Source organism: Nannobrachium achirus, assembly GCF_963921795.1.
Source record: "Nannobrachium achirus genome assembly, chromosome: 11".
NCBI classification, from domain to species: Eukaryota; Metazoa; Chordata; class Actinopteri; order Myctophiformes; family Myctophidae; genus Nannobrachium; species Nannobrachium achirus.
Genome location: NC_137820.1, coordinates 45,591,233 through 45,611,794, shown reverse-complemented (window position 1 = coordinate 45,611,794; position 20,562 = coordinate 45,591,233). Strand labels below are relative to the sequence as shown.

At 44.1% G+C, this 20,562-nt stretch overlaps 1 protein-coding gene across 1 annotated transcript; it reads right to left on the bottom strand.

Annotated features, from left to right (window-relative positions):
• Positions 1-213: 213 nt before the first annotated feature.
• On the bottom strand, positions 214-19,435 carry camk1db (calcium/calmodulin-dependent protein kinase 1Db; the record flags this gene model as incomplete). The annotated part of the gene is made up of 11 exons (XM_080737107.1): positions 214-332; positions 1,245-1,395; positions 1,692-1,779; positions 3,012-3,090; positions 3,353-3,465; positions 4,584-4,659; positions 5,191-5,317; positions 5,568-5,706; positions 5,995-6,069; positions 7,666-7,797; positions 19,338-19,435. 11 exons carry the CDS (start codon positions 19,433-19,435, stop codon positions 214-216), a joined length of 1,197 nt encoding a protein of 398 aa, XP_080593233.1.
• Between the last annotated feature and the right edge of the window lie 1,127 nt (positions 19,436-20,562).

Sequence of the window (20,562 nt, the reverse complement as noted above, 5' to 3'; positions counted from 1 at the left end):
GCAGATGCGGTGCAGCGGTGCTGATCCGTGGTCAAAATGGGAGCTAAGCCAATGCTCCTCAAGTTCCTCCCAGGGGAGCAGCAGTTGGCACCAGGGAAAGGTGGCAGGATGGGCAAACCGGGGCGACAACAGCGTTAAAATTCTGCAAGGCGGAATGGCATTCCCACCTCACAGTTCTGTAGTCTCCCAGCTGACCTCCCGCGGAACCTGGCGTCATTTAGTCCCTGTGTGAATGACGGTGACCGTGGAGGGGGGCCGGGGCCAGTGTGGCTCGGCCACAACAGGGGCTTCGTCAGATGCAGCGGAGGGGAGGGGAGGGTCCTCACTACAGGCTGGAGGAGCAGAGGGCACACTGGCGTTTGGAGGACCTGTTGGAAAACCATGCGGTGAATATGAATCACTGCAGCCAGGCAGGACTACAGCTAACAGTTATTTTCATGAGTCAAGTAATGTGCCCATAATGTATCCATCTACGCCAGTTAGAAACTTGTTTAATTTCAAGGACTCCCGCATGTTTAATTAATTTCTTAAACGACTATGAAACAACAGTAACAACACACTCTCCCAGCCTTTACTAGCACCATACTACTGTGTTGATCGAGAGACGAAGCACCCGCTTTTAGCGCCGTCTATGTCTGTAAGGGTCCATTTAGAACCCTGAGGGTACCTGGACGCCACTGATCTATGCAATTGTCTTAGAAGTCATCTGAAGCCAGGAGTAGTTCACCCCCAAAATGACTTTTTTCTATTGATTACTCACGCCATGGAGACTTTAGTTCAATATCTTTTTTGTTTTTTGTTGCATTCCTACAACAAAAATTTGATTGCAAGAAATGTACCCCCATTGATTCCGCATGGGGACCCAAATCCATTCGGGTCCCCATCCGTAATCAATGGGGGTAAATGTACTGTCACATTTTTGTCTTAGGAATGCAACAAAAAAAAAAGAAAAAAAAAAAACATTATTGAACTCAAGTCTCCATGGCATGAGTAATCAATAGAAGAAAAGTCATTTTGGGGGTGAACTACTCCTTTAATTTTTACCCAGCCGTAAAAAAACTAACATAATAAACAAAGACGTGCATTAAGCAGACTAATCGATCAACATCAAATTAATCAAATAAACAAGCACAACACATTTTCACCAAAGCATACAGTACATTAAGCTTAAAGCACTGAGAGGGGAGACAAAATGAACAGAGCTTAAGGTCTGGTACTGGTCGGCAGACTGAGGAATCACTCACAGTCCTTGCAGGAGACAGGGGTACAGTCCACAGATTGGCTCTTGGTTGGTATCCGGCTCTGGCTATTGGCTAAGGAATGTGCACTTTCCATGCTGGTGCCCAGCTGTAGGCGGCGCATGTGGCGGACCACAGCTGTGGCATTAAAGGCTTGCTGTGACCAGGAAAAGGGGAGAAGGAGAGAGAGAATTATGAGAGTTACGTGATGGGATCCAGTCCAAAAATGGTACAGTGCCTATTTTGGGGGGGTATTTTACACGGTGGTCATTATTCAAGTTAAAAAAAATGCTACCATTTTGTTAGCACATTTGTATTATAATATTTCTTAACAGTCTATAGAAATGTTTACACGACTTGTTTTATCAGGCACTCATTTAACATACAGACTGTACTTGAAAGCAAAGTGTTCACGTAATACTGTCTGCACAAGGCCACAAATGATGTGCTCACCCTCCATTTGCTTTTGGCAAAGTTTTTCCGTATCTGTCGACTAACAGATTCATGGATGTTCTTGCAGAGGGCAGTGTCCCCAGCAATCCTTGGGGAATAAAAAAAAGTCATATTACATTCCACAAGCACAGTTCAAACTCTAGATTTATTTGAATCACAATCCTCAAACAATTTTCAAGCTCGTAATTTCTTATTGGCCCAGATCACGGTATGTTCTGTCTATTAAAACATGTATTTATTTGGTGACATCTGGTTGAGGGTACAGTCACACATGCGTGACTGAATGGGAGTGGCCAATTCATGGCCAGCTGGAGGAGTAGGACAGAGACATTAGGCTATTTAAGCTTTGCAACGGCAACCGGAAATGATCAGCGCTCGATAGATCAACCTGGCGCCGTCACGGCCGTCTCTACTACGGCAGAGTCTACCTTTCCACGTAGCGTCTACAACGCCTGCTGCGTGGTCGCGTCGCCATAGAAACCAAAGCGTTCAGCGAAAGGGGTGGGACCCCGTCGCCGACGGCTGGTTGCTTAACGTTTTTGACCACTACAGCGATTACGTCATAACAGCCGTAGTCCCGCCTCACGTCACCGTAGTAAAAACGCGCGCCTTAAATTTCCTACTACATCCTCCTGGTGAGGACTTCTCACAACAGTAGTGGCAACACAGAAATGTGTGGGGAGGAATCAATTTGCATAACGACTAAATTAGGGAAAATTGTTTGATTAAAAAAATTGGCTTGAAGAAAGAAATAAAGGTTTAATAAAGCACAATGTGACAATGCTACAAGTGACAGGACGCGACCGTTTCAGGTGCGCTGTTACTTTCACAATTAAAGCTGTTTCTGATGATTGTGACACCTGTTACCAGTGTCACCAAACTGTGTACTTTGCATGAAGTAGACCACCTGCCCAGGATACGGGAGTCCCATTACTGGCTAACAGAGCTATTCGTATTAGCCACCTCGGCCGGAGACAGCTGCCCACACGCGCCCCTTCTCGTTATCTGAGACTCAGGCCTGGCAAGACATTCTAATTGTTCATTAGAGACTCGGCATTCTTCAAAGATCCTTCAGGATGTCAGCTACTAATTGGTGGCCATTTATTCAACAGATCTCTCTCTCAGGGCTGACAGTGCCGGGCAGAGCAGGGTTCGGAGCTTGGAGCCATGGAGACGGATGACAGTGGGAGGAAATGCTCTCGGCCAACGACCGCGTCAGCCGCCTGGCATGCGTCACACTACTGTTTAGTTACATTGAGATGTGTGGTGCCCTATGATTGTCTGGTAGGGGCTTCATTGTGTCAGTGGTTAGATTCTCACCAGGGGTGCTCAAGAGCCTGGTCACATGTGAACCTCTTCTCTGGGTCCTTTTCCATCAGGGAGCTGATGAAGTCTTTGGCTGAAGAGGGAATGAAAACGGAAATCTCCAGATTGAGATGATCGTTGAGTTTGATCCAAGATTGGTTCACACAAATTAACAGTATACAGCAGTAGCAGCATTCGAATGCACTCGAGTAAATGTGTACGCAGTCATCTGAAAACATGCACACTCAAACAGGCACACATATCTAAAGCTACATTTATACTCCAAGAACATCAGTTCTTTTCGCCTAGCAACACCACCATGCGATGGAGTATGAATTAATCTTAACACAGCTCACCAGAGTCTGATATGTCATCCCAGTATGGTGCGTCAAACTCGTAGTCAGCCTTGAGAATCTGCTCAAAGAGCTTCGAGTCGTTCTCATCATAGAATGGAGGGTAACCGCACAGCCTGGGGTAACAGACAAAGATGACACAACGGTGTGAGAGCTATCATCCAACACATGTTTGAAACTAGCCAGAATATAAAAAGGATTTGGCAAAGACTAATCTAAAAGGCAGTTTGTCTTTCATATTGCATACCAGCCATCGGCTCAGAGGGATTAAAGTGAAAAATATGTTTTTCACACTTTTGGCTGTCTCTTTCTGCCTGCGGCCTGCAGGCATGTGAGGCTACAAACAATAATCTTGCATTTTAACTGCAGACGACAGTTGGCCGTATTTTCCTGAAGTGCATTATTTGTCAATAGGACCCGGCAATTACTGGCGATAACAGGCGATGAGGTGATAGTGGAAAACGTCGCCCAAAAACATGAAAATTATTTAACTTTTCGCCAGAGTCGCTTGAAGGGCTGGGACCTTCTGAATGGTTCAGAAACACACAGGCTTCCGTTTCAGACTGATACTTCAAAATAAAATGACCATAATAGCCATTTCAGTCGGACTACAGGGATATACAGGAAAAGAAGTACACAATGTCAGTTTTCATCTGATTTGGAGGAACACAGAGCATGTGTGGTGCACCAATGAATCAGTGCATATTTTTAAAGAAGCACACAGCTGTGGATATGTACAGTATTATGATTTTAATTGTATTATTATGTGTTCTCTTCACAGAATTCTCATTTGCGAAGGCATTAGCCAGTCTTCCAACTGATTACCTAGTAGCCAGTCTTCTAACCTAACGAATGGATAACAAGGCAAAATATGTTCTCCTCATAACGAGTAGCAGCACTTTACTTAATTAGTTTGGCAGGCGTAACTCATGGGACCTTGACAGAACCCCTTTGGATAGCTGCAAAATAAGACCCTTTACCATTACGGCTAACCAACCCCCACACTCATATGAAGCGTCAATAGGGCATTCAGCTTAGAATCAACTGAAAACATTAAAGAAGGCTTCATTAATGATTTTGTGCATTCATTTGTAAATATGCCATTTCCTTTTTGTTTTTTTATTCTCTTTTCCCCTTGCTCCCCTTCTTTGTTTCCCTCTCCCTTTTTCTGGAAACAAACTAATATCACCTACTGACTCGCTAACGGAATGTTAGCGATAAATGACACACTCACAGAATGTAAGCGATGACACCAATAGACCAGCAGTCCACAGCTTTGCTGTAGGGCTTCTGTGCTAAAACCTCTGGAGCTATGAAGACAGGAAGACAAACGGTTATTAATTCACAAAGACTGATACATAGGATGACAAAACTGGGCGTGTAAACTTAATATGAAAGGATATCGGATAGGGAAGACACATAAAGGCTCCATTTTCATCTGAAAGGAGCTTCCCTAATTACGTAAGTGCTGCAGCCATATGATCAAGAGTCAGCGGACACCTTTTCTAATTACTGCTTCAAATTAGTGCCTTTACTCAGTGTCTGACCTCATTAGTGGTCTTGTGGCTAGCATCCAATCAGGTGAGACTCCTAAAGGCCTGTTCACACTTTGACAGGCCAAAAGGTCTGTTTCGACTACAAAATGATGTCACTCACGACTTCTGAAAAGCATTAGACCGAATTAGAGTTCGGAAATTTGCACGTCGGAGATTTGCACATCCAACTCACCGAACATTTCGGAGAAAGCATGGACAGGGCTTAAGGTTAGCCAATGTCTAATAGCAGATTAGATATGGTGCAACTTGTGTGAGCCATTTTCAGTCAAACTCAGAGAGACTCACCCACATATCCCGGAGTGCCACAGGCAGTGGCCATCACGTCACCTGTACCCTCCATCTTGGACAAGCCAAAGTCACTAATCATGATCTTCGACTCATCATGAGGGTTGAAGTACAGCAGGTTCTCTGGCTGGACAAGACAGAAAACAGTATGGGTGTCCAAGCTGGTGTGTGTGTGTGTGTGTGTGTGTGTGGGGGGGGGGGGGGGGGGGGGGGGGGTGTTATTACTATTGTGCTGACATGATTTTATCCACTGATTTTACTTTGCTGCTGCTGTTTTACCTTGTTCTGCAAAGCACTTTGTAACCTTGTTTGATAAGCGCTATTAAAAAGTACATGGGTTATTATCTGTAGTCTGTGTGAATGCAGGACTGCAGTACCTTGAGGTCTCTGTGGACTATACCCATGGCATGGAGATAGTTGACCGCATCCAAGACCTGCTTGATGAGTCTGCTGGCATCCATCTCTGTGTAGAAACCCTTCTCTACAATGCGGTCGAAAAGTTCACCTCCAGACACCCTATAAAGCACATACAGAAAATACAATGAAAGGTTAATAGTGTTCCATTTGTACACTTTAAGTTAACAATACACCAGTAATTTTACTCAGTACAGTGAGGTGCTATAGCTCTAGTCTAAAACATGTCATCTTGACCTTTCATGGATGCCGGTACAGTAGCATGGACAGTTCCAATGTTTCTCTTTCCGTGGATAATGGGAACTCAAAACATTATCCATGCTCATTCAAGAAAAAACACACAATACATTATGAGCATGACGAGTGGTGTGGTTGGGTTGTTGTACTCACAGCTGCATAATGAGGTACAGGTGATTTGAGCTCTCATAGATGTCCTCCAGAGCCACTATATTCTCATGTTGTATTCTGGGAGAGGGACAACAGGAAACTCTGTTCACTTTTCGTCAATCTATGATTCAGCACAGTCCAAAATCACAGTTAAATTACCCCGATTCTGTCATTGAAATGAAGCCCTGCCATGTAAAATTGGCTGTGGTGTGTGCGTGTACACGTGTGTGTGTTTGTTTGTTCCACACAAGCACACACAATGGCAGCAGTACATGGTAAAGAAACTTTTTGTGCTCAACAGAGACAGAGGATTCTTATAGCGTGCCACTGAGTCACGAAGTGGCTGGCTGCCCCCATCAGCAGGAGCACCTATAGAATAGAATATAGAATCAATACTGTGCTAGAAGACAGTGTCCAGGCAACCATGCAACAGGGTGTGGGTGCAAAAGAAGAAAAAAAAAAAAAACATATCTCTCCAAGGAGACATGTTAGTGACACAGCTTATTCAGAGGGACAGGTGGGTGAGGTCGTGGGGTTTCCCCCACAACTTCCTCCCTCGGTAACTATCGTTTGGGCAGCTCCAACTAAAACAGGGTTCCGATTTCAGGGTCGCTAAATACAGAAATGAGGTAGCGCGAGTGTGGGGAGGAGGGGGAGAGAGGAGATGAGAGATTGAGAGAAACCGGAGTCAAAGCATAGCAACCGTAACCAGGCAACCACGCCCCAACAACTGGCACGCTCTCGTCAAGAGTGAATGATAACTAACCCTCTCAGGAGAATGACCCATCAGGCTTGGAGGTAAATAGTGTCACCTGGCGTCAACACAATCCTGAATGGCCCTTGTGTGTTTGCAAGTGAACTCAACTCTTCTGTTGAGAGTGGATTGGTCACTTCGGCTGATAATGACCATTAAATAAATGGTGCTGCGTTGGCATCCTAACTCCAAGGCAGCAGTCTCTGTAGATTCTGTAGAGTACAGAGTACCAGACCCAGAAGAGAGATACAGGTCTCTCTTTTTGGGCATGCCGTAATAGGTGAATATTTGGCAAAAGATTGCCGACTACAAATCACGTGTCACAATGAAGCGCATTGTGAGCGTCTAGATTGGCTACTTTCACGTGAAGATTTGGCATGTAGGGAAAAAGAAGGGGGCCAAGTATAGACCTGGGATACAACGGTCAATGAACTATATAGGGTTAAAAAATAAATGGTTAACCAACACACCCTAAAAACCTTTTGTTTTAATAAGTGGTGTGCTTTGTCAGCAAAATCCTTGCTGGTTGGACTGCCTGGACTGGTCATGTGTTAGTAGGGCTGTTACGATTACAAATTTAAGTTGATGATTAATTGTCACACAAATAATTGTGATTAACGATTTAATTGGGTTTTTGGCATTGAACATTGGAACATATGAACACAAATTACATGTCTTTGTTTTCTTCATAATCACAAATTGCAGATATAACAAATGACTCAAATTTAAAGAAATTATTGACAATAATAAACTTTCAAGAAAATGTTTTTTTGAAAATCTTCGAAAATGTATCGTTCATCTTTCATTCAACATGGAAACGATTATGATGATTATGCAAAAATGATTGTTGATTATGCAAAAACAAAAAAAAGTGATAAACCGATTATGTAACAATTGTGACAGGCCTACGTGTTACCTACTTCCTAAGCACAGCAATTTCATTTTCGATGCTCGTCTCCTTCCCCTTCAGTGCCTTTTTAGGAATGCACTTTATTGCAACCATCTTCCCCGAGACCTTCTCCCGAGCCATCACCACTTCAGAAAACGCACCACTGTGGAAGGGAGACACAGCAGGAGAGAGAAAAGGAGCTCACTATTGGTCAGCTTTACATAAGCACAGAGATTATTGACACAGAAAACGTATGCTCGGTGAACAGAGGGCACTCAGTGGCAGACACGGCAGAGTACACAAACAGCATATTGTGAATATTTACAGAGAACCAACTAAGCCCCTCAATGTGAGGAGCAGCCTCCTGTGTTGGCTCACGGCACGGTGTGTGCACTTCTGTGCTGGCAATAGCACGGGCAAACACTTTTAAAACCTTTAAAAAAAAAGCATTTAGGTCTGTGGATGGCGTGTCTTCCATGGCCATCTGGCTCTATGAACGCCTTAAAAAGCAAATATGGAATTAAGGGAATATTTGCCCAAGCAATCTGTATCTGTTGCTATGCTACCACATTCACTCCAACTTAATACATCTGACCCCCCCACCCCCACACACTCATCTCATTTGTCCTCCACACCTCTCTGGGCAGTTTTTCTCCTGATCCATCCCTGTCAGTGGCTCCTACAGTATACTGTATGTACCGTATCAGAAATCTCATAGACAGTTCATATACATCGTTGTTTTCTTTACCATCTCCAGTTTGAGATTCCCCCCCATTCTTACTCTGAATTTTAAATCTCAGAGTCAGTGGGATTAAGTGACCTGTTGAATTTCACCGGCATTGTCACTTATTAGACAACAGATACACATATTAAAATTGAGATGCACCTCTTTGCCACCTAAAAAAAAGAAAAGAAAGTATGAGGGCTCATGAGGGGTCCATTATATACTCTGCATGTAATCAGTTCCTCCCAGCGGGGTCTAAAGTCAGCGCTGCATGGTCCACTAAGCCCTCCTGTGGACATCAAATCCACGCTAATCCCTCTCCCTGCACTCCAAAGGAGGGGTGGGGGTAGTAGGGACAGGGCAGGGCTACAGGATGAATACATGATGCTGAGGATAATAAATAAAACAACACTGGCCAACCAGCCAGGTGGTCCCAGTTATGATGTTAAGAGGTGGAACCCATTTTCACTGCTGACGCGTGCGTGCGTACGTGCTTGCGTGCGTGCGTGAGACAACATTCCCAGACATAATGTGGGCAATATGGAAATTCAAGGGTCTCTGTGGCTGAGAGAGTTGAGTCATCATGATTAGCTCCTATCACAACAGCCTGTTGCGACACTTCTCTTTTGATTGCAGTTGATGCTGTGAGCATCATTTCAATTCAGTGCGTGTCACCACTGCTATGGCTGCTGCATTCCTGTAAGAAGCACAATATTTCTCCACCAAAAAAACCCTGTGGCTCTGAAAAGATAAAGGCTAAATCTTGCAAGTTATTTTTAACCAAGCATGCTTTCTGCTAAGGAAAACTGACTGCTAAAAAGAAAAGAACATCACAAGAAACACAGGAAGCCTCTAAAGTTGGTTAATGTTGTACACCCCGACTCACAAGATGCATGAGACATACTGTAGCAATATCACTTCCTCTCCTCCCTTTGACAAAGTAAATCAAAACCATTCGAGATTTGAAGGTGCTGTTAAGAAACTATAGGAAGAAGGGAAGTCCACACACTGTTCAGCAGCTCCAGCGACAATTTTATTTAAAGAGAAACAACGTTTCGAACCATACGGGTCCTCTTCAGACCTGGAGATGTGCGTGCTTCCCTCTCCTTGCTGTTAAGAAACTAATCAGAAACACCCACACTTTTGAGGGCATCAACTTAGCCAACAGCCTTGTGTATTTATGACAATTACTAAGTGATATTATCGTTTATCGTGATAAAAAACACTCACGATAATCGTATCGTGGATATTTACTTTATCGTGAAATTGTCCTCCGTCATGCACTGGGATCAATTCACCTTTTATTTGCTGAGCTACATATCCGGTACCATCCCTCTATTGGTAAAACGTACTTATAACATACGTACTACTTGATAGTCTTTTTTTACTATCTACCAAATCTCTGCCAAAAAATAGACGATCTACAAGCTCACAACGCGTCGCAATATGAGCTTGTAGATCTGCTATTTCTTTGGGCAAATGTTTCGGCCCAGGATAATGGATGTTGGGGATATTTTTATTATCGCGATATCATAAATCGTGATTTCTTTGGTCACAATAATCGTGATATGAAAATGTCATATCGCCCCGTCCCTAATTACAGCACTCTATGCAAAGATGAGCTTTTTCCCTTTCTCTGTGTCTCTTTCTCGAGGTTAGAGGCAGCTTACTGACTACTGTGTGGACAGTGCAGCAGTCGTGCTGAGTAATCACACTGAATCATCTTGTGTAAGATGCATTAGCACAGCCCGTTATGTAATGGACACATAGGGAAAGTTGGAGCTTGATAATCCAGGTGGAGCCTCCATCAATGTAGTACAAGACTCTGCTGATACTGTACATTACCACAGTACAGTCGGAACATTAACCAGAAATGTAAACATGTTGGTTAAGGGTGCAGGGGACGCATTGTAATGTATACATTGTTCACAAGAAACAAGAAATGCAAGAAGACATCTTTTGTATTCAACAACAACACTAACCTCTTGCATAAAACAAACAATTCTCTACAGGCCTTGAAAGCGAGGCCAATGCACAACTTTTCTTATCATTGTAAAACCATATTTTCAGTGAGGGGATCAGTGTATGCACCAAGTCTGCTATATATATTCTTAATAATCCTTAACCCACCAGCATCTCATTATACAAGGCTATTCTGCAGTTTCTCCATCTGTTTCGTTGTTGGGGTATTTGTCCATTAGTACATACTTGAAATTCAACATCTTGAGTGAGTTGGTCTGATGGAGGCCAAGAACAGCAGCTGTGCGATTTTATCAAAACTGGTCACTGTACATGCATTTGACAGTCATTCTAATGCAATGTGTAAACAGCAATTTGTCTTGGTTCTGACTGGATCTCTAAAGACATCTGGAAACAAAGAACCTGGTCTAGATACAACGTGAGCCAATGTTCTGGTAGCCATGTGTTCACACAGACCTGATTAAAAAGAGGGACTAATCACTGGGATCTTTCCTAGAGGGCTGACTGCTAGCTACCTGATAAGAGCTAATGCCATTCATAATCAACTTGGCCAATACACTGCCACACACTTCAGATAGGTCGGTCTGGCTAATACGTGTCTAAAGAATAGGCTAACCAAAAGACGGAGAATGCTGACTGTTTAGATACGGGTCATTATTGACTGCTCAAAAGATATGGCCGTAGACAAGTACCTACTACTAGTACCAGCCATTTCAGACAATTCAATTCAATCTTTATTTCAGACCCAAGGGAGATCCAGATCACAATAAAAACACAATACAATAAAGAACTAGACTGCACTATGTCGAGGTGCCAACTTGTTCCTTGTGCACTCATAGTCACTTTCCAAATACAAAGTGTGACCAGCAAAGCACGCAAGTAGGGTGATGAGTGCTGTCTGTATGTATGTGGGTGGGCAAGTTGGCACTCTGTCGAGGTGCCAACTTGCACTTTGTTATTTATATCGGTCCACACTTGTTAGTGGTGAAGTCACAGAGAACGCTGCTCCCTCATTGGCTAAAGGCCCTGCCTTTGTACTATCGGCCGGAAACAGATGGCACCAAAAGTAGTACTTGTGCACTCTGATGGAGCAAGTAATGAAAATAAGACAAATACAGATACATTTAATGTATCTCTGAGAAGAAACAGAAACAACACTCCTAATACAAGTCTGGATCAAAGAACCCAACTCTCCAGAGAGGTGCAGCAGAGAAGTATTTGTTATGGGTGGTTGTGTTCTTTTTATTTTTGAGCGGTAATACAGTACGTGGCTTTGTGTTTTTCATCATGTGTTTTTCCAAATGTTTTCCCAATGGATGACTGACGTATGTTTGACATAGGTTTTCCAAGGGTTTTCCCATGGGGTTATAACTACACATGACATGATGTCACAGGATATCAGTATAGGCTATAGTGTGAAATATGCACCACTCATTTCACACTTCTTTTTGGAGTGAGGTATTTTGTGCTGAAACAATCTCAGACTAGGATATCATCCCATGAGCAATGTTTCTTCAGCCTCTCCTTTAGGTCACTCTAGGGCCACACTAGGGCTTTCCTAAAAGGGATTTCCCAGAGCGGTTACTTCATTTGCTCCCTCAGAATACCAGTGGCTTAAAGGTTCTGAAATTAGACTTGTCAAGTGACAGTCATGTAGGTACATTGGCTAGATCTCATTATCGGCAACCGCACTGTAACAGGAGGAAGAGAAAAGACCATTACAGACACAGCTGCGGGCTTCCCGACGCACACAATCTTATTGACTGGTGAAACCCAATCAGGCATGATATTCTCACAAAGATCGATCACCAGTGGAAGGCACAATCAAATTTGTCCTTGCACTGTGCTTTTAGTCGTATGTGTAAAATAGACTGACTTAGTGAGGAATCCAAATATAATTTTAGCAATGAGTCAGTGCTGGGCACCGACTGAGGAAAAACGACGGGGGGAATTAGGAAGAGGAAGGAATGAGAAATACAGGAGGGTCCTTCATCTGAACTGTCCAGATTTCAGACCAAGATTATCATCAAACCTATAAGTCAGACTCAGAATAAGGTTTACAGTAAGGCTGGGCAATATATCAAAAATGTATCGATATCGAGGCATCAACATGCAAGGTATATATATCGACGAAGACAGATTGAAATTAGGTATTGGTGTATGTGTCAAATTAATTAACAGACACACTAATACACTATACATGCACGTACGTAGCACATGCAAAAAAAGCAGTCCATCTGTAACCAGGTGTGGTTATTTCAATAAAACCTGCCTGACCCTTCTATGTGTACTGTGCAATGTGCATGCATGGATTCATTATCTGAGTTAGGCAGGCAGTGGACCTAAAGCAGAAAAACATTAAAAACTATAAAATGCAATTGTTTTTACTGATATCTTGAGTAATATCGATATCAAGGTATTCAACAATGTTATCGAATATCGAAGGTTTTCCTAATATCGTCCAGCCTCTGCAGCATCACGAGGTCTTCTGATTTCCCATTTTGAGTAGGTAGTTCAACATGCTCACGGCATGGCATTGGTGGCTGCTGGCCATTATGTACAGGCTGGCCTGATCTAGCTTAAAGTTGAAGTGCACTAATCATTTACCAGCTAGGGTAAGCAAAACTACCACACTTTTTATTAAACTAGAGGTTCGGGCCGCTATGCCCATATATGGAAATCTCTGTATGTGTCAATTCTTACCCTTTTATGCCCATATATGGAGATCTCTGTATCTGTCAATCCTTGTCCCTTTTATGCCCATATATGGAGATCTCTGTATCTGTCAGTCCTTGTCCATTTTATGCCCATACAGTACAGAACGGAGTGCAGTGCCCGGCCTCGACCCGACCTGATACGCAGTTTTCCGGAAACGGCGCGAAAGGTTCAGAATCTCTGTATGCGGAGATGATTGTTGACATCAGGCTGTTCCGGAGGATCCGGCACAAGCGCTGACTCATTGTGACATCACTTCTGCTGACTCAGAGATCTCCATATATGAGCCGACATCAGGGTTTTCCGGAACCGGCATAAAAAGCTCTGACATCACGTACGCCACATGAGTCAACACAGAATTCGGCACACGCGTTCCCTGCCACAGCAGGTAGTGCAGTGCCTGGCCTCGACCCGACCCGATACGTGGTTTTCCGGAACCGGCGTGAAAGGTTCGGAATCTCTGTAAGAAGAGCTGATGTCTGACATCAGGGTTTTCCGGAACCGGCACTGTGTTCACAGAGATCTCCATATATGGGACGCAGACAGACAGATATGTCCATATATGGTCATAAATGTACACAGGTAAACACAGATGGTCAAACAGGTCCTATGACAACAGGTATCTTGGGGTTTGCATTACACAGACTTCGGCACACGCGTTCCCCGCTGCAGTAGGGAGTGCAGTGCCCAGCCTCGACCCGACCCCATGCACGTTTTTCCGGAACCGTGTGAAAGGTTCGGAATCTCCGCATGCGGAGCTGATGTCTGGCTTCAGGGTTTTCCGCAACCGGCACTGTGTTCAGAAATCTCCATATATGGGACGCAGACAGACAGATACAGATATCTCCATACATTCTCCATATATGGGCATAAATGGACACAGGCAAACAAATGGTCAAAATGGGTCCTATGACAACAGGCATCATGGGGTTTGAATTACACAGACTTCGGCACGTGCGTTGCCCGCCTATGCAGGGAGTGCAGTGCCCAGCCTCGACCCGACCCAATACGCGGTTTCCGGAACCGGCGCTAAAGGTTCGGAATCTCCATATGCGGAGCTGATGTCTGACATCAGAGTTTTCCGGAACCGGCACTGTGTCTGCAGAGATCTCCATATATGGGCATAAATGGACACAGGCAAACAGATGGTCAAAACGGGTCCTATGACAACAGGTATAATGGGGTTTGCATTAAAGGGCGGGGCATTCATTCCCTATTTACATCGCTCCCGAGCTGGCCGGCCACCGACTAAGTATATATAAATACAGAGCGGCAGGTATTATATCAAACCGGCCGAATCGGTGACCGGCAGGTCACTGACATAAAACCGGTTTTATGCCAATTGTGTCTATGGCACTGCACAGCATGATGCTCTGGTCCTGTGACTAAAGTAAACATTAGCAAGTAGCAGCCAGTCTACTTAGTGGCAGCCTACAGAATACAGATGGTGCTGATTACTGCAATGTAAGGATATATTCCATAATCCTGTGTCAATATCGTCTCCAAAAAGAAGGAGAAAAAAAAACCAGACGGTCATATTAGAGTGGATATTGTCTGTCATTTTGAATATTGTACTATTGTGATTGATTTGGCATTAGTGTTCTTCTAGCTTATTGGTACTCAAATTGAAGTATGTCTTGTAGGCCTACTTGGCCTGAAAAAAGGGTATTTGAGCAACCCTATTTTCTAGTTCTTAGCTAAAGAAATCGGTATCGGAAAAATCGGTTTTGGCAGGTCAGACCTTCATAAAACCGGAGGATCGGTATCGGCCAAGAATTTTGCAATCGGTCCATCTCTATAGCCTACTTTAATATACTTCATCAGTGAGTCAAAAGTGCTACCACTGGAAACCTTCTGTTTTTCAATACCCGGATACGCTTGTCTCTCATACATCTCGTATATTAGGCTATTTATTTTGGGAGATTATCACATCTGGCTTCTTCATAGTTGAAAATGTCGGGATCTTCAAAGTCGGTGCTCGTAAATACATACAGTAGAAGAAAAGACAGTGATGTCACTGAAAAGCGACAGGTTCTCTGTCTGCCCTCTGCTCTGCATTACATAACATTATGGGTAACGCATTCACGTGTCAAGAAAAGAAATAGAAAACAAGATGATATGTTGACAAAGACAGTCCATACATTTGGAGACATATTTTTTTTAAATCAATATAGTCTTCAGTTCATGTAGGATTGTTTTAAAGGTAGGCTAGCTACAGCTGAATAGCAGTGACTTATGGGCTGGCTTGCAGTATATCATTCACCTTACCCAAAGTGGTGTCGCTGTCTCAATTAGCCAGTAGCTATGCCCCTCCCCTAAAAGCTTTTGTCCAATGCTAGCTTAGCAACCGGCAGCTTGCCAAGGCTGTTGCCAAGGCAAACCTTGGCAAGCAGGAAGTTATTCTAATCTAGCATTGGACAAAAGCTTTTTGGGAGGGGCATAGCTACTGGCTAATTGTGGGCGTGAATTAGATGGTTGCTGTAGCACCACTATCAGGTCTATCCCACAATGCCAGTTCAGGAAGTTTGGCATAGGACAGAACCTACAGTAAGTGCTAAGTGATGGAAAGCAGATTTCCTCATAGTAAGGTGGTAAATATTGGCCTCCAACCATGACAACCATGGCCATTGGTTTGCGAATGCCTCCCACAATAAGTGCATCACAGTCAAAAGTCCTGCCAGTCTCATGGACATATAATGGAGAAGTGCTTGTTTGCATGGTTATTACTTTTCTAATAAGATAAAAATAAATATAACTATGAAATTACGGTGAGCTGGTGATGGAATGGTTGGATTGGTTTGGTTGTCAAGGGATGATTGGATGAACCCATCTGAACACCGTCAGGAGGAAACCTAAGCACGTGCGTGGGGGGAAGGGGGGGGGGGGGTTACTGGTGTACTGGTTAGAGGTAGGGATAATCCTCGTCTCTTCCTCTGGCCGAGACTCAGTCTATTCTTAATCCCCAGGCAAAGCTGTGGTGAGGACAGGACTACAGCGCTGGTAGATTTTTGGCCTGAGTGACCCACTGTGATCCCCCTTCCCCTCCCCAATCTGAGCAGCACTCACTGCCCACGCAACAAGGCACTCCCTTGATTTAAACCGGCTATAGGAGCCTCAGCCATGGACTCTGACGTTCAAAATAGTTTATCATGTTGCAGTCCTTAAACTTAATAAGGAGGAGCGTACACACAGCAAGTCATAAAAGATGGAGGTGGGTGGTTAGATAACTGGTCTGTGAGCACTCTTGGTACTAGTGGATGAGATCATCATCTCCTCCTACCTACCTGGACACTGTGTAGACAGAAAGTCGTGATCATTCACTGACAGTATTCACTATTCAGAGGCTCTGCGCAGGACAAAGAAAACCCAGGGGAAACCATTGCTGCCTATACAGTTAGTAATCGTCTGATTGCTGAGTGCAACAGCAAACATGCCAAGAGTGTGTCTGTTATGCACTACAAATCCATTAAACCATTATGATGTGTGGTTGCTCCTGGGCTCACGTTCACAATATATAAGCTTTGTCCTGCTTAAGAGCTTCACAGGAACAAGGAGATCTGTCAGGACAGACTCCCAGGGAACAGACATTGTGCCCTGGGGGCAGAATCAAGGAGGTAATGACGCACAAAATTGATGTAGCTAGATTTAAATCTACATGTTCCATCAACAGAGAGATTATACAGCACTTTGAAAGAATAATGTCAATCTCACCTTATGTTTAGGACTGTAAATATAACACTATGCTATTGTTTTGACTATTACCGTACATTTGATGACGAAGTGCTCCTCAGCCGAGGTAATGTTTCATGAGGCACACACTAACACGCTCCTTCAATGTCTCATTAGTCTGCTCATAATAACAATGTGTAAAGAGGGAGGGTGTCATTGAAAGGCAAAGCACACATCTAAGAAGTACAGCCAGCCATCTCATCTAACCTGTGTTTACACTTATGAATGGGGACTGACCAGAATCACAGCTGAAGAACACCATGGCCCCTGGCCAAATCATTTCCCCACCAAGCTTGACACCATTTTCCCAGGCCAGAAAAAAACAAACATATTTCCCCAGGGAGACCCAGTCCTCAACACAGACCCCTCCCCACATCTGCACATCAAATTCCAGTCAGCTTTGGAGAAGGGGGAGCTGGGGTATAGGTCTTGTTTCTGGGAAAACACGTCCGAAAATGTAATATATTCTTACAAATGTTTTGACACATTTCTACCCATAAACGGAAATCAAATTTATCACTGGTTAAATATGTCCCAAGTTGTATACCATCATCCAAACATTAAGAGCCCTTGACTAAAACCCCCTCTAGTGCTTGCTTAGTCTTCCATTTGGGGATATATTTTTTTTGCCCTTCAAAGTGCATCACTTTACATTCCCTCTCTACAACGTAACTCATCCTGCAAAAAAGACATTAAGTCAAGCAGCACTAACCATGGACTAAAATAAACTGTGGAATTTGCCTGCTCTGTGGTCCAAACACCAGAGAGTAAGTTGTGAAACCAAAGAGCTGAGCCATTTCCCTCTGCTATATGGACAAGCAGAGTTAATTAGTTTACTACCATTTACTACCAAAACCTCCACCGGCTGTCTGTCTGTCAGTCAGTCAGTCAGTCAGTCCGTCGTGTCACACTTTTCCCCAACTCATATCTCCGCCACCGTTGCCCCAATCCATGCCAAACTTTGCATACACACTCCTTGCCTGCCAATCCACAACCTCCACCCCACCAGGGACCCCCGGAGCTCCAGGGACCCCCAGGGACCCCCTTCTGCCACCACCAAAAAGTGCAAAAATGACCAAATGACCACCCAAACGGGGCTGTTCACGGGGAATTCCCAGGGACCACCGACTCCTGGTGCTCCAGCATGGATGCCCCTAGTGGAGGACCCCCGCCACTGCAGGGCACATAAAATGCTGTAACTTGGACTAGGAGCGACCGGGAGAGCCGGGGCCGGTACCCACGCGTCCGCCTCGGCGGCGCCAAGAGAGCCGTCAACATGAATCTGTCCCATATAGCGCCACCATCAGGCCCATTTTTTCAAACACATTTTTGGACACTGCTCCTACAAATTTTGCCCTAAAATCACGCAAATCGGTACACAGTATGTCTACACTCATGTCATCAACATGGATCTGTCCCATATAGCGCCACCATCTGGCCAATTTTTTCAAAGACATTTTTGGACACTGATCCTACACATTTTGCCCTAAAATCACGCTGCGACCTGACGGTCGCTTATCTCCCGATTAGGGAGTCTTACTGGTGCTATATGTTTACTGCATGTGTGAACTTATAGTAGGCCTACCGAACCTACTATATGAATAGCCTACAAATAAACGGTAGTCAGCTGAAAATAAGATCACTTGTTTGATGAGTGGCTGTTTATAATGAGTTTATTTTGATGCTGTGTGTACTGTGTAGTATAGCCCACTGTGCTGCTTATGTAGGGTCAGGATGTACTGACTGTCTGTAGGCAGGCAGGGAATCTCTTGGGTTTTATCATGACGTGGGTACACCGTACACGTCATGGATTGATTCATACACTTTGCATGTTAGTTTAAAAGGCCCAGAGGTGCACCTTATAATATGTATGTGTTGATGGACCCTTAAAAAAATACTCATGGTTTGTCTAGCCTAACATAGCCTACACTAATCTACAGATAGGCTAACAGTAATTTCTGGAATGAAATAGGTGGCATTATACAATCACACTTGTTTCTGAATTTGATAATTATTATGTCAAGCACGAATCGATGCACGCACGTAACGTTATCTCATAATGCGGATTGCGGACGTTCTTCAATTCGGTCACGATCACTTGCTTCGTTCACTAATTGTGTAACAAATGATAGGCGGCTTAATTACAGCTCACTCACAACTAATTAGGCCGAATGTATCTTTTGCCAAGCGATTGAAGCGAAACACGACTTTGCGGTCGCAGCTGTCGACAGATTCTTTGAGTTGATTTGTCTGAGACATATTCAACAGATGTCATCGTGTCAAAATTAGAGGCTATATAAAGTGTGCTTTGATTTCCGTGTTATCCACACAATGTGGCATTGTCGTCTGCACGCTCAATGCACCCTGCCTCATCGCACGACGGGATTGCCCACAACAACAGATCTTCTGTTGTTGTGGGCAATATATGACATTATGTCGTGGGACGAGCAGTAGGCTGTTAAATGAATGAGGCAAGACGCTGCCATGCGGGCTGATGCAGCCATACAGTAGCAAACTGGACACAAAAGTTTCCACCCAGAGCTGCTGCTACTCACGTCCCGAGGACTTCTTTGAACTCAAAGATCTTCTTGATGTCATCGACGTGTTTCTTCCAAGAAGAGCCGTCGCTGGTCTCTCCGTTCTCTCTCGCCATGTCGCACCGGGGCGCGTCGCGTGCGTGTGGGGGCGACAAAAGTAATGGTCCACTTCAGCAGATAGTTCCTATGTTAATTTAGGCAACAATTTGCTTTCTTCTCGGTCCATCCGTGCAGTCAGTCACAGCCCCAGACAAGGTGCGCCTTTCCTTCCCGACCAGAGGGTTTACTTTAATCTGTCCGACGTTACGTAGCGGATTCGGGGCTTCCTCCTCACTGTTGTCTCCTTGGACAATGGATCGCAATTTCGTCACAGAACGGTGCACGGTGAGGTCAGACTGTCATAGGTTGAAGGATGACGTTGACACTCCTCAGTCAAGTCAGTCGCATCCGAACTGATGTGCCATCATTGAGTCACAGAGACCGACCGCCCTGTGGTTGTTATAGCAATAGAAGCAGTGGGAGGTCGCTCCTCCTGAACGCTGAACAGTGAACGGTTTAGAGATGAGTGTTCGCATTGCACCAAATCACCACCGACCCACTGGAAACTCTTGTGGATTTACAATGCTGCCTCGTGTCCTCGATTGAGAATAACATTTTACAGTAGGCCTATGCACTATGCACATTCACATTTATACATAGGTATATTATTTATTTCAGAATTAGATTAGACTGTGAACTGGAAACCAAAGAGGCTACAATTACTGAAGTTATAAGTAGCCTGTACAATTTTGAGGGACTTTTGCTTGAATTTCAATGTTGATAGGCTATACTTATTCTATTCTACATTTATTTAATGTATTCGTTTTTGTAATAGGGATTATACACTCATCTCAACTTCAAGCATATTTGTACCAGGGGCTCTGTCCACAGAAAGCATTGGTGTCACTCTCTGAGCATTAATTAAAAAAATAAAATCCTAATGTGATTTGAGAGTTTTTAGGGTGCTCTGTAACTAGTAGACCTACAGATTGAAAACATGTTACACACCTCTATTCAGAAACACCTCTATTCAGAAGATTGACTTCCATTATTCTAAATAGAGGTGTCACCTAACCCTAACCTAAAACCCTAACCTCAGTGGGGGGATTTCTGAATAGGGGTGTTTCTAAGTAGGGATGTTTCTGAATAGAGGGCTGCCCCCGGCAGGGTGGAGGTTCTCTATTGAGTTTGAATGGGATCTCAC